The sequence below is a fragment of the Canis lupus genome, chromosome 27, assembly GCF_003254725.2.
Source record: "Canis lupus dingo isolate Sandy chromosome 27, ASM325472v2, whole genome shotgun sequence".
Classification (NCBI taxonomy): domain Eukaryota; kingdom Metazoa; phylum Chordata; class Mammalia; order Carnivora; family Canidae; genus Canis; species Canis lupus.
The window spans coordinates 38,864,205-38,878,734 of record NC_064269.1 but is presented as its reverse complement, the minus strand read 5'-3'; the positions used below and the strand labels follow the sequence as shown (position 1 = coordinate 38,878,734).

Below are 14,530 nucleotides of genomic sequence, written 5' to 3'. Positions count from 1 at the left end.
GGTGGGAAGAAAGAGAACCTGGTGGGGAGGGGGGTCACAGAGTGAGCACAGGCTACTCCTCGGTCAGCTGGCATCGTGGTGGCGGGGTGTCTGGCTCAAGCTCAGGGCTTCTCCCATCCCACGCCATCAGGAGCCTCCCACACCCACCACTCAGAAGCAGCCCTTCCAGGAGCACTTTAATTCCAAAGTTTTAGTGTATTTACAAAAGTCCACTGCTCCAGCTGGCGGCCCCATTGTTCTGTGCTTGCCCCTGCCTTGGAACCGTTCAGCTTCCTCTGTGCTTGTCCAAGCAGTGGCAGAAGGGCAATCAGTTTCCATTAGTGTAACATCATTGATACAAAGATTGCTTATGTACTGTGAAAAAGGCCCAGGTGCCCCCCAGAGGCCCCTCAGCCGCCTCTCTGGGTTCTCTAAGCCCAAAATGGGTGGGGGGTCAGGGCGCCTCCTATCTCTGCAGCCACAAGCTTGGGCTCCTGGCACACTCAACCTCTCTCGGGATCACACGCGCGCGCACACGCACACACACACACCTGCCACGCACACAAGGCTGAGCCTCCGGAAGGGCTCCAGCTGCTGAGAAAACCTATGTACACTCAAAGAGTAGCACCAAGTAGGTGGCTGCCCAGCACGCCTGCCCCGCCACGGCCGGGTCCAGAAGAAGGGGCCTTGCCCGGAGGCCGCGGTCCTCGGCCTCATCGAGGGAGGCGGGGCGCCGGCGAGAGGGCGGCGGGGGCACACAGCGCCTCCTCGATGTCCTCCAGGCAGCCGAGCAGCTCCATCTCGCGGAGCACGCGGCCCAGCAGCTCCAGCGTGGCCTCGCGCCGCGGGGTGCGCCGCCGCCAGGCCGCCAGCATGCTGTAGTGCGCCTCCCGCAGGCAGCGCCCGTTCTGCAGCTCCAGCCGCTCGATCTCGTGCTCGCTCAGCCCCAGCCGCCGCACGAACTCCTTCCAGCGCGACGGGGGCACGCCGTCCACCACCGCATACAGCGTCGCGGGGTCCGCGGGGTCCGCTGCGGGCGGGCGGGCGGGCGGGCGGGCGGTGAGCCTCCCGCGCCCGCGCCCCTCCCCTCCCGTCCTCGCCCTCCAGGCGCCCGGCCCTCTGCACCTGCTAGGAGCTCACCTTCTGTGCGCGGAGTGGCGGTGCCGTCCTCCCACTTCTGAACAGGGGTGGGGATGGGGGTGGAGGCTGGAGCCGAGGTGAGGATGGGGCCAGCCCCCTGGCACGGTGGGGCCATCTCTCTGGAGACTGGTGCAGCCCTGCCGTTAGGCCAGTCAGTAGGGGTGAAGGTGGGACTGGGGGTGAGGATGGACCTGGGGGTGCAGGTGGGGTTGGGGACGGGACTGAAGCCCGTGGTGGGACTGAAGCCCGGAACTGAGGCCCGGGACTCAGGCTCCCCCTAAAAGAGAGAAGGCACAGCATTAGCGGAGAAGAGGAACCCTCCATTCTGGAGAGGGGTTGGGGCTACAGGCAGGTAGGGGTGGCCGAGGGCCATTTGGGTATGATTATAATGGACAACCGGGGAAGATTGGGGCTACGGTCCGAGTTTCATCTTACCTCTTTCGTCGGTGTTGGTTTCCCACAAACTAAGAAAAAAGAAACAAAGCGTCACAAATTTCACTTCCTCTCTCAGCCCTGCGCCCATCCTGGGGCTGGCGGCGAGGACTTGTGGTGACATGCTTCAGGGCCAAAGCGGCCCCAGGGACCAGAGAAGCACTGATGCAGTGTGACCTCCCACAAGCCATCAGGGCTACCTCCTGCCAACAGGGTTCTTGGCAGAGAACTGAGGGGACACTCCTCATTTCCCTCTGTGCTGGTCCATCATGCCACCCCACCTCTTCCCACCTCCCCACCAGCACGCTGGGCCCCCCTCCCCCCCAACCACCACTCACCAATGGAGAAGAGCCTGGGCTTCTGCCGTTGGTAGCGACACATTAAACCGATGGAGAAGGATAAAACGCAAATACCAAAGAGGATCACCAGGGGCAACAGCACGGTGGAGCCTACAGACAAGGCAGGCTGTGGTCAGAAGGCAGCCGCGGCAGGAGGCAGTGGGGCTGGCTGGCTGAGTAGAGGGGCAGGGATGAGGACAGGGCAGGTGAGCCTGGGAACCGGGTTATTTCTCCTCACCTGGGTCCTGGGGGACCTTGACTGTTTCCACGGGGGGTAGGCACAACTTCCCGCACTCTGTGTTTTTCTTACAGCTAAAAGAAGAGATGGCATAGGTGGATAGGAGCCCTCCCATAAGAGGAAGACAGGGTGGAAAGACAAAGAAAAAAGAAAAAAAAAAAAAAACCTCCACATTGTTGGAAATTCCTTGCTCTGCAAATATTTTTAGGTATCTCTTGGTATAATAGAAATTAAACCTCTCCTGGGAAATGAAACCTGTCCTGATGCAGGGGAATGAAACACAAGTTAATCACAAAATCATTTAACTTTAGAACTGGAAATGATCTTGAGGAGGCTGTGTAGAAAAAAATCAAAGCAATCAGAGGCAGAGCATGCATTCCAGCCCATTCATTGGCTGGCAGTATGACTCCAAACAAGTCATTTACCTGTGGAGGCTTCAGTTTGCTCATCAGTAAAATAAGGTTCCTACCCACCTGTCAGAATAGAGGAGTAGGTGAGATCAGTCTGCCTGACATACAGTATGTGCTCAGAAAATGGTAACTATCACTGAATTGTTTCACTGATGAGAATCCCATGGTAGAGAGAGGTTGGAGAGCTTTTTCTTGAGATAACGGTACTAGTGGGATGCTTGGGTGGCTCAGTGGTTGAGCCTTTGTCTCAGGTCGTGATCCCCAGGTCCTGGGATTGAGTCCCGCATCTGTCTATGGCTATGTCTCTGCCTCTCTCTGTGTCTCTCATGAATAAATAAATATATTTTTTAAAAAGATAACACTGCTAGTGACAATCCCTGACTTTGAGAGAAGGGTCAAACATGTGTGTGAAAAATTTTGAAATACATATTGTTGGGGGGCAGCCAAAGAGCATTCTAGAACAAGCACATCTTCCCCTGTTAGGAGTTGTCACTGGGCAGCATGGAGTGATGAGAATTCTTGGGGGGTTAGAAGGAACTCAGGAAAGTGAACTCTCAGGAGGTATCTGAAACAGGAAGAGGCACTTTTGCCTATCTTACAAGTTCTTGGTGAGAACCACAGTGGAGGGGCAGCCCTGGTGGCTCAGCGGTTTAGCGCCACCTTCAGCTTGGGGTGTGATCCTGGAGACCTGGGATCAAGTCCCACATGGGGCTCCCTGCATGGGGAGGGATGTCTCTGCCTCTCTCTCCCTCTGGGTCTCTCATGAATAAATAAGTAAAATCTTAAAAAAAAAAAAAAAAAAGAGAGAGAGAGAGAGAGAGAACCACATGGAATCAGTGTAAAAGCTCTTTGAAGTAACAGAGAGGACTTAGTAGAAAAAGAAAACAAATAGTTTGGTGTCAGGCACTTTGTAGCTATACAGCTTGCCAAGTGGGTGTCATTATCCTTATTTTAAAGGTGAGAAAACTAAGGCTCAGAGATGTTAAGTAACTTGCCCAAGGTCACACAGCCAATAAGTGGCCCAGCTGAGATTTAAACCCAGGTCACTTGAATGTTAGAGCCCTGAAATTTCCTTCTTTGCAAGTATGTGTGCAAGAACAAGCTCTGTAGAGCCAAAAGAGGTGAGGAGGCCTGAACAGAGACTGGGGGAGAAATACCATATCACAGCAAAGATGCCATCAGTAATAAGAAGCACCATTATTTACATGCCACTACACACACACACACACACACACACACACACACACACACACAGAGTTGCTAGCTAAACCATGACACATCAATTGTTAGAAGCAGTCTGATTTCAGAAATGTGAAAATGTGCATCCTAGAATCATCAAACTACAGCATACCCTGTCATCCCCAAATCCAAATCTCTAAAAGAACTGGAAGTCCATGAGCCTCTCTCCCCAAAGACTTCTTCAGATTTTAGAAGCAAGTCAGAGGTGGAGGGAACTCTGCTGTTTTGTCACTAAGAGCCGGAGCATCCTGGGGTGTCTCCCGTGCCCTGCTGGTGGCTCTCACCTGCAGCCACCCCATCCCACCCAAGCCCCCTCCCACTCAATCCAGTGCCCAGCAGCTGGCAGAGATACTCACTTCACACAAGAGACGCATTCATGCTCTCTTAGAAAGAACCCCGCGTGGCAGGTGCATATGGTGTTCTGCTTCTCTTGGCCTGTGGGGAGAGATTACAGCACAGCTAAGGGAGGACTGCCCTGCACCCCAAGGATGACGGGGAAAACCAGGAAGGGCAGAGGGTGGATGGCCAGAGTGGAGGTGGTCCCACAGACTTCAGGGGAGTGGGAAGGAGGGGAAGAGTTGCGTCAGGGGGCTGGGGCACAGAGGTGGAGAGCTTCTTCCTGAGATGGGGACACCCTAGGGCAGAGAGGGGGCTGGGGTTGGGAGAGCCATGCTCACAGGAGATCTGCACCGTGCCATTGAGGCAGAGGCTGCAGTTATTGCACTGGAAAAGGGTTTCACTCCAATAAAACCGGTACTGGTTCTTCCTGCAGCCACACACCGTGTCCCGGTACACAGTACAAGGAGAAATCTCCACCTGGTTCATTTCTGGAGTGGGGAGGAGATGGGGTATGAGCCCTTGACCCACTGCAGCGTGTGTGCCTTTCTCTGTACACACATCTCCACCCATGCACTCATGCATGCACACGCAGTCCCACTCACACCCACCAGCAGAGCTCTGTCTGCCCACACACAGAGACAGGCACGCAAGCTGCCCTAACAGTTTAGAGCCCTTGCAACCTCCTGAGACTCACCTTTTCGGCATTTGGAGCAGCTAAGACATTGTCTGAGGTGGTTCTCTGAAGCTGTAAAAGTTCCGTTTTCACATTCCCTGCAGTCTGTGTCCAGCCCTGGGCCTGGACAGTCATTGTACAGGTAGGTCCCTGTGATGGGGGGGGCAGGGTTAGGTGGCAGTGAGAGCTCAAGGAAGGAGCCCCAGGCTAGAAAGAACAGTTGGGGCCATCTTCCACCCAAGTCTCTAAGAGGAAAGATGGGAGGAAATCCCAGCCCAAGAGAGGCAGCAAAGTTAGGAGACTGGAGGTGGAAGACACCCCCCCACCCCAGGTTCTAGAACTTCTGGAAAAGGCAAAGGAAGAAGCAGGACCCCATAACTGAGCAGATTCACTGTTACCGCTTTCTCCTACCTTTGTGGCACTTCGTACAGCAAATGGAATCGTCTTGAGGGTGAATATATTTTCCCTGGGGACACAGAATAGCTCTCTTCACCCTGTTCCGGGGGTGAGGAACAAGTGCAGTAACGCTTATGGGGTATATTTCCAACAACAGAGCCAGGAGCACCTGGGGAAAGAATCAGAGGAGATCCCATCAGGAGAGGGAGGGTGGGAGCCTTAGAGGTGGCAAGTCCAAAGCCTTCCCAGCTCAAGTCCCTTCTCAGTGAAACATTCTCCCCAGGCCACTCCTGCTCACTCTTGATGTTCCTCCTCTGAGCTTAGCTGGCTGGCCCCATGGAATCTGGTGCTTAATCCTTCCCTCCTACGAATTTTTGTTCCTCCAAGTCAAGGCTAGTAGACCCCAGGCCTGGGCTATATTTTATCCTTATTTCCCCATATCGGCTAATAGTGCTAGACACAGGGCAGGTGTTTAAGGAATGTTTTTGTTTTGTGTTTTTGGGAACTGGCTGTTTACCTCAATTATGGCCCTTCTTTCCAACAGGAGCCCTAAGGCTTCAGGTGGTGTTTCTCCATCGGGGTGCTATGTTGACAGTGTATTCACTTTGTGAACATTCACAGGTGAACAGTTAGGAGTTAGGATCTGTCTACTTTCCTGGATTGTGTTATACCAGTTAAAAGGTTTTTTTATAAAATCAGATTGGTGTGGAAGTAAGTGATGTCTCTGTGGGCACCATTCCTGGGGAGTGGGTAGAAAGGAAGGATTTCTTTTTTTTAAAGATTTTATTTACTTATTCATGAGATACATACAGAGAGAGGCAGAGACACAGGCAGAGGCAGAAGCAGGCTCCATGTAGGGAGCCCGATGCTGAACTTGACCCCAGGACCCTGGGGATCATAACCTGAGCCAAAGGTAGATGCTCAACCACTGAGCCACTCAGGTGTCCTGAAGGGTTTCTTTATAAATCTCTATCAGAACCTCATTTAGGATTATGCCCTCAGGCTCCATGCCTTATCCCCTTCCACCAGGAAATCTGCACAAAGGCCCCAGGTTGGCCAGGGGCAAAAGGGGAGGGGGTAAAAGGGAAAGTTCTGGACCAGGAATGAGGTAGATGATAAAGTTTTTCAGGCAGGCAGGAGTGGACAAAGGCATATGTAGTTTATACCAACTAAAGCTGGCCAGGGGGCACTGGTCCTGCTCAGAGGACTATCGAGTCAAGAGCTGAGGGTGGATCAGGGAGCCCTGTGGCCCTCTGCACGGGCATTCTGGGAGGCACACTTTATACCGTTGGGGCAACCCCACCAGCAACTGAACCACCTGCTCTGTTCTGGCTTCTGAGCCCCAGACAGCAAAGCCAGGAGTCAGTGTCTAGCTCCAACCCAGACTTTGCCCCTTGGGCTCCTGTCAGCCTCTTTCTGGCTTTCCCTGGGTCCTGATTTGTTTTGCCCTCTGCTATGAGAGCCACTTTATGTAAAGATAAGAGGATGTCCTCGAAGTGTGTTCAACCCTGGGGAGCAGCATGCTAATCTGATCACAGAAACCCCAGCATGGGACAGGAGGGCATGGCAGCCCACAGCCCAGTAGGCAGGGTGGGCAGGTGGGTCCCACTCTGAGGCACTCTCTGGGGGATGCTGCCGCCTGGAAGCTGGAGCCTCAGCCACAAACAGAAGCCACCCTGGGAAACAGCAGCAAACCGCCTCCCCTACCCAGATGGCAGCATCATCCTTGGCCCACTCCAGCACTGTCACCTCCCCCCCAACAAGACTGAGGTGTCCAAGGCAACAGGAAGAGTTTGGGGTGGTAATGGGAAGAGCTTCTCAATCCTGAAAGTGTGGATCCTATGCCTGAAGAAGGGCTCTCTGCGCCTAAGTTTGCTGGCACTTGGAATTCCACGCAGCCCCCCCCACCACCACCTCGGGGGCAAAGTGGACCAGCGGAGAAGGTCGAAGGTCGGGAAGTAAAACTGGAGGCTCCAGTTCTGGGACAGCCTTGGTGGGAGGGGGCAGCTTTTCAGGGACCCCTGGCCTGTGAGGAGTAAATGTCCCAGGAGGGAGGGAGGCTTTCTCAATCCTTGTGTCTCCCTCCCTCTCCAGCACTTTGGGGGTTAAGTCGGATCCGGGAAAGGGAAAAAGCTTTTCCCGGCAGCTCCGCCCAGTGACTCAGGCCAGGGAGGGAGGGCAGCTAGGGGAAGGGAGAGAGAACCAGCAGCTTCCCCAGCTCCTCAAGGGTCATGAGTCAGCAGAACGACTGAGGGGACCAGCCAGCCATTAAGACCCCATCTGAGCCCTCTGTCCTGGGGGCCAGGCTCTCCCTCCAATCCCCACTCAGAGCATACTTCCTCCCCCGCCCCTCCTCCTCAAGAGAGCCAGGCAAGAGACCCCTGTTCCACTTGGCACACATGTTTTGGGAAACGGCTCCCTCTCCCATTCCATCCCAAAGGGAAATCTCCTCAACCCTTGGCTTCTTCCTATCAGGTCACTACCCACCCCTCCCTGAGGGGCCTCTCAGCTCCTTCCCGCCCCTCAGCATCCTTCCTTTAAGACCAGGCCCTGCCCTCGCTCCTCCTCTGGGTTTAACCAGCCCCCCTGACACTCCCCATTTCCAAAAGAAGGCAAACCAAGGCTGCCCTCCCACTCGGGGTTCACTGCATTCCCACAGCCTGGCTGGTTCTGGCCAGTTGGGGTGGGTTCGGGGACCTCCCTGGGGTCCCCCAACAACCCTTAGGAAATAAGGCCAGTTCTGGGCTTCCACAGCCCTACCCCCACCAAGTCCACTGGCAGTACAGGAGAAATTCCAGAGCCCTGAAAGGCCCACTTTCCAGGAGTGAGGAAACAGGCCAAGAAGGGATGGAGGACAGCATTTCCCAGATCCCTCATAGCCCTTAGCAGTGCTCCAGCCAGCCCTCTCTGACTCCTAGTAGCCAGGGCCTCAGGCCCCCACCAGCTGGCTCTAGGGGGCGGGTCCTCAGCAGCTGCGTCTTCCAGCTAAATTAGGAGGTGAGCTCTGAGCCCAAAGACACTAGCCAGCCTGCACCTGCCATCTGGAGCAGGGGAAAGGCAGGAAACTGGGAGGTGCCTGTGGAGACACAGTTGAGGGGGTGGCCTGGCACCCCTCCGACTCCCCCACAACTTCCGCCTGGGGAGACTTTCAAGTGTGACTTCCTGTGTTGAGGCTGCAGAGGGGGCGGAGAAGCAGAGAGCAGAGAGCGACCCTGTGGTCTAACCCTGACCCGGCACCTCAAGACCTTAGCTGTGCCCTTCCCCTGCATTAATTTGTTCATTAAATTAAGATGTGTTTGTTCTTTTAATGTCAAAATCTTTGGGGAGCTCAGGATAGCTTCTCCTCCAAGAGCTCAGCTGAGACCCCACCTCCCTGCCCCGAAGCCCTCCATTATTAACACCACTTCCTCCGCACAAGCTCATTAGCTGCTCAGCCTCCTGTGAACTTCAATAACGTGAATTAACTGTATCTACTTTCAGCTTTCACTATAATATAATTATCCTGGGTGAGTAGATATGATTTCCCACAAATGACCATAGACTCTATGAGATGAGCAATCTGAGAGACTGTGTGGTCAGAGATAGTGTCTTATCCTCCTGGGTATCTTCTCAGCCCCTAGAACGAGAGGAGCCAAATAAATACAGATTGATTGGCCAATCTGATGACTTATCTATGTTCCACTCCAGTTAAAGCTAATGATTCCCAGAGGGAAGTAGTTAGCGCCCCCTTATAGGAACAAACTTATCTCCTCTCCCTCCCCATTAGAGGGGGTGGAGGAAGAGTTCTCAAATCATACCCACTCCTTCCCACCCACACACACATACACACACTCCCCCACTGGAGAGTCTGACCAGTGTTCCTCTCCTTTTGAGCATCACTGGTGACTGCATGCAGCAGATATGAATGATATGAAGGCAGATTAGAGTTTGAAAAGCCCTGCTCTAGCCTGTTAGGTGTGCACTTCATCTGGCTCTGACCCTTAACATGCCCCCAAACTCAACTGGTCAATCTCCTGGTCTAGACAAATATCATAGTTCCGGTACTGAGAACTTTGCCACCCTTCTCGTCTCAAGGCCCCATCCCAGTCCTGAGGCCATCGGGTCTGTCAGTTCACCTCATCAGTCCTTCTTCGGAGGACAGGATCTCTTGGTCCTGTCCGTATCCATGGGCTGCCTCACTCTTAGATTATTGCAACTGTCTCCCCGCTGACTGCCCAGCTGCCAGCCTCTTTCCTGCTCCAATCCATCCTACACACTTTCTTATCTGTGTTCATGCTTCAACTTGCACCCACAGGTTGGATGGGAATCTTCCTCTCCAGAGCCTGACCTCAAACATCATTTCCACAGGTCACTCCTTCCCTGAATGAGTACTTGCAGAGGCACCTCACTACTATTCTGAACATGTTCCCAGATGCCATGGGCCCTCAGAAAACTGTGTCTGAATGAATGAATGAATGAATGAATGAATGAATTCCTCTACCTGGGACCACACTCAAGATTCTCCTTCATCCCCTCCCCAACACCCTTCAATTTTCTCATTTCTTCTTGTTCTTCAACATGCTCCTTCCACTTCCAGCAACAACGTTCAGCTTCCTGCCACCACCAACCCCAACACAAAACCCCACCTCTCCATTCCCCTACTCTCCCTCAAACCAGTCTCCCTTTTTTCTAGGCATTTTTCCAATGAGTGACTTCGAATCTCAGCTCCAAATCCACTTATCTGTGAGGTTTTTCTCTTCCTCATTCATCTGACCAATGCCTGTTCCTTGATTCATTCAACAAAGAGTTAGGAAGCACCATCTAGGCACCAGGTCCCATATGGCTTCTAGGGGTTTAGAGCGAATACACAGCCCACGCTGTCAAGTTCTCAGCTGGGTCAGAGACAATCCACTGTAGGCTCTGCACTCTAGGCAGAGGGTGCTCCTGGAGCCCCGACACCACGGTTGAGGTCTGCTAAGCAAGAAAAGGCAGCTCATTCCCTTCCCTGGTCTGTCTCCCATTGGTGTTCCAGGGCACCGCATCAAAACACTTTTGTGGGTCTTCCCCTCCAGACTGTTCTGAAATCTTTTTTTTTTTTTTTTTTTTTTTTTGCTGTAAGATGTCTTACAGACCATAAGCTCTTTGAGGCACAACAAAACCCTATAAGCTTTACTACCCTCTCTCCAGTATTCTTCCCCCTATCCACCCACACACGGTATACTAGAGTGCTCAGTATTAATGGTGAACAATTGAAAAGCTCAGACTTTGCATATCTTCTGTTTCCCCTCCAGCTCCAGGCTTAGCTTGGGTCCCTTCACAGTCACACTCCCACATGGGCTGGAGCCTCCTCCCCAGCCCCCAGACGCTTTCCTTTATCAATTCAGACTACCCATACCCTATGTTTTCCAAACACAGTAGCCACCAAGTAATTACTACTAATACTAACAATACAAATCTAACATTTATTGTTTTCTATTTGCTATACCTTATTCGTCTACTAGACTGTAGACTCCATGGGGGCAGAGATTTTGCTTGCTACTGTAATCCCACTTAAAATAATGTCTAGCACAGACCCAGCATTTAATAAGTTGAATACTTAATACATAGTTGACCCTTGAACAATGCAGGTGTTAGGAGCACCAGCCCGCCCCACTTAGTGAAAAGTCTACATATAATTTTTGACTCCTCTAAAACATAACTACAAATACCCTACTGTTGACTGGATGTCTTACCAATAGCATAAACAATGGATTAGCACACATTTTGCATGTTATGTGTATCGTATGCTGTATTCTTACAATAAAGAAGGCTGGAGAAATGAAAATGTTATTAAGAAAATCAGGGATCCCTGGGTGGCGCAGCAGTTTGGCGCCTGCCTTTGGCCCAGGGCGCGATCCTGGAGACCCGGGATCGAATCCCACATCAGGCTCCCTGCATGGAGCCTGCTTCTCCCTCTGCCTGTGTCTCTGCCTCTCTCTCTCTCTCTGTATGACTATCATAAATAAATAATAATAAAAAATGTTTAAAAAAAAAAGAAAATCATAAAAATAAAATATACTTATAATACTGTATGTAGTGGGAAAAAACCTGCATATAAGTGGAACGGCATGGTTCAAACCCATGTTGTTCAAAGGTCAACTGTCTCTCAATCTATTTCATCTTCGAAATGACATTATGAGGTTGTGATTATTACCTACATTTTAGAAATAAAGAAGCTAAGACGTGGAAGCCACCCAGGTTCAGGTGGCTAGTCTGTGAGGGAGCTAGGATTTGAATCCAAGGGATCTACCCCCAAAAGAGAGAAGAGAAGTAAAGTAAGCCCAGGCCACTGGATGGGGGCAGAGGGAGCCTGGGAGAAGTACAGTCTTGAGAGAAGTCAAGAGACAGGGGGCTGGGGAGACAGGAGGTGGGACAGTGAAAAGAACAGTGAGACCCAGATGGAGACAGGTGCTGCCTGGGGAATCAGAGTCTAGAAATGTGGACTCAGCAGAGAAGAGAGGGAGGAACCAGGGAAAAAAGTCTCAAAAGAGACTCATGGAGAAACCGACAGAAAAGGAGTGAATGCTTAGGAGAGACAGGACAAGATCCAGAGGAGAGGAGAGTGCGGGGAGGACGTGGGCCAGGGAAGGGCAAGGACCCCGAAGAAACGGGCCAGTGCAGGCCAGGAACATCCACCCAGGTAGGGGGAGAGAGGAACCCAGGGTATGGCACAGGAGATCAAGGAAGCATTGAAACAAGGCTGAGGCATAAGAAAGGGACATTTTCCAGTGACGAAAACAACTTTCTACTAACTTCCCTAAACCCAGCTGTAAAAGAAGAAACCAAGAGATTGTTGTCCAGGCCTGAGGGGAGGGGGCTGGAAGGGCCAGGACCCAGGGGGCACAGGGCCAGGACCAGGTGGAGGTGGTGCTGGCTGCTAGAGAGGGTCCCCAGTCCAACACAGGCCACCCATCTAAAAGCTGAGCCAGAGGCACAGTGTGGGGAGCGCCTCCAGGTGGGCGTCCTGGCTCTCCACGGGGTTGCCCTGCCCCTGTCCAGTTCCCACCGGACACCCAAATACCCGCCTCCACACAGACACACAGACGCAGCATCCCAAACTTACCCACCAATCCATCTCTGCTCCCGGCCTCAGTTTCCCCCTTCCCTAGCATCCAGCTCCTCCCCTCCGCCGGGGTCCGCGCTGGCCAGCGGATGGAGGACACCACTCCGAACCATCTGGCCTCCGAGAGGCAGAGGGCTGGCCGGCCTTCCCGCACTCCTTCCTCACTCTCCCGAATCGGCCCCACCCCTCCCTCAGCGAGCACCTGCCCCCACATTCCCAGCCAATCCCTAGCCCCAGCTGACTTCCTTGGCTGGCCTCGGCTGGCCTTTCACCCTCTCCCTTGCCTCCGACTCAGGGCCGCCGGCCGACTGGGGAACCCCAGCTCCCGGCCGCGCTGGAAGTGGGGCCACGCCGGCCCGAGGTCCGGACGGGCGGCGAGGGCCCACTCCTGCGGGGCGGCGCCCTCTCCACCCGCCCCTACCCCGCACCCCCAGCCCTCGTCCCGTCCCGGGGCTCACCAGTGGCAGCAGCAGGCCAGGCACGGTGGGGAGGCCCATGTCCGGCCAGCCGTGGCCTCTCACTCCCCCATCGGGGCTCAGGCAGGGGCGGCGGCGGGGTCCGGGATGCGCGGGCCCGGCGGGTCCCAAGAGGAGCCCGGGCGGCGGGCAGGGGAGCCCGGGTGCGGACTGGAGAGACGGTCCCGGGACCTCCAACCCCAAAGGCCAGAGCTGGAGGCTGAGTCCCGAGAACTGGGAGAAAATTAAAGCAGAGAGCAGAGAGAAGGTGGGAGGGAAGGGAGAGAGTGGCAGATGGGGTGTCGCAACTGCGGGACAGGAAGAGCCTGGGGGAGGAGGAGGGAGGAGGCGGGGGAGGGGGGGCGAAGGGCTGTAACCCTTTGGAGCTCAGTCGGAGGCGCCTGCAGCCCTGGCTCTGGCGGCAGCCTGGGGCCCCCAGCCCAGCAATCCGACCCCTCCAGCCCCGACCGGAGGAGCGAACAGCCCCCCACCCCACCCACCCAAGACCTTTCCCACGTGACCAGCAGTAGACTGGCTCAGGGCTTTGGAATCTAATTCACTGGGTTCCAGTTCAGAATCCTCTACTTTTTTAGCTGTCTGGTCCTGGACCAACGACCTACAGACAGCCTGTGAGTCTGTTTTTCAGTTTCCCAGTTGGAGAGAACCTAGCTCGTGGGGTGGCTGTGAAGATTTCCTGAGACAGGTGTCTGACCTGTGACAGGCACTCAGTGGTCGGTAGTAAGTCCTCCCTTTGCTCCAGAGTTCTCCACTGACACCCTAATCTCCCACTCTCTTGGGTATTTATCCCTCCAACCCAGACTCAAAGTAAACGCTAACCCTGGCTTTCTGCCCTGACTGGGGCCCTGACACCCTCCCACCAGTCTGGTGCTCATCTACTCTGCCTGGCCAGGGCCCCCAGCTGCTGATGCTGGCTCTGCCACAAAAAGTTGAGGGACTTTCGGCAAAACCTCCACCAAGCCTCATTTATTTATTTATTTTTAAGATTTTATTTATTTATTCATGAGAGACACAGAGAGAGAGGCAGAGGGAGAAGCAGGCTCTCTACCTGGAGCCTGATGTGGGACTCGATCCCAGGACCCCAGGATCACGACCTGAACCAAAGGCAGAAGTTCAACGACTGCGTCACCCAGGTGCCCCACCAAGCCTCATTTATTAGGTGAGGGTAACATTGCCTGGCCCACCTACATGGGGAAGATGATGTCATAAGGATTAATGAGATCATATCTGTGAAAATGCTTTGGAAATTACAGCTATCTGGATCACGTTACTAGTACATTCTGTGCCCCTTTACCAGATATTCCGATATATCAATCCAAATTGACCTTAGATGTAATCTACCACAACCCTTTGTTTTATAAGAAAATTGAGCCCTGAAATCCCCAAACCCTAACTTCAGTTGAGTGCCCGTTTTGCCACTTTTCTGTCTGTCCCCTTGAGTCAGATACCATACTCTGGGTATTTCATGCCACCCCCATTTGTGCAGAATATCTCCCAGATGAGTCCTACAATAAGGGTACAACAAGGGTACAAGGGTGCCCAAATATCCTCTGGGCACAATGACTTTCACAATACCCAGCCCAGGCCTGAGGTCCCCCAGCCACTGAGGTTGCTAGAGATGCAGGGAGAGGTCTTTGTAACTTGGAATCAGAGCACCTGGTCCCTTCTCCCCTTGATCTACCAGCTGACCCCACATATTGGACTCCACCCTCCCTGGCCTCCCCTCTTGGATCCCAAAGGCAGGGCATCTGTAGATAAGAATGGAGCTCGGATGCCCTCCATCCCTGGCTGA

The 14,530-nt window shown here is 53.6% G+C and overlaps 1 protein-coding gene across 3 annotated transcripts; it reads right to left on the bottom strand.

The window, feature by feature from the left end:
- Positions 1-163: 163 nt before the first annotated feature.
- On the bottom strand, positions 164-13,044 carry TNFRSF1A (TNF receptor superfamily member 1A). 3 transcript variants are annotated; one of them, XM_025461927.3, is made up of 10 exons: positions 12,724-13,042; positions 5,200-5,353; positions 4,810-4,938; positions 4,454-4,603; positions 4,133-4,211; positions 2,128-2,201; positions 1,890-2,000; positions 1,555-1,583; positions 1,120-1,396; positions 164-1,009 (listed from the first exon to the last, which is right to left on the bottom strand). In XM_025461927.3, exons 1-10 carry the CDS (start codon positions 12,760-12,762, stop codon positions 693-695), a joined length of 1,359 nt encoding a protein of 452 aa, XP_025317712.3. In that variant the 5' UTR covers positions 12,763-13,042; the 3' UTR covers positions 164-692. The 3 variants fall into 3 exon arrangements, with proteins under 3 accessions (XP_025317712.3, XP_025317711.3, XP_048958922.1); XM_025461926.3 differs by lacking the exon at positions 12,724-13,042 and adding an exon at positions 12,266-12,438; XM_049102965.1 differs by lacking the exon at positions 4,454-4,603 and having other exon boundaries at positions 12,724-13,044.
- Positions 13,045-14,530: the final 1,486 nt, after the last annotated feature.

Bases quoted from the DNA above. Each gene is read 5' to 3' on its own strand.
- TNFRSF1A (XM_025461927.3), bottom strand. From the start codon at position 12,762: ATGGGCCTCCCCACCGTGCCTGGCCTGCTGCTGCCACTG. The intron at 1,397-1,554 runs GTAAGATGAAAC...TCTCTCTTTTAG, and splicing joins AACCAACACCGACGAAAGAG to GGGGAGCCTGAGTCCCGGGC. The intron at 1,010-1,119 runs GTGAGCTCCTAG...GCCCGCCCGCAG, and splicing joins CGCCACTCCGCGCACAGAAG to CGGACCCCGCGGACCCCGCG.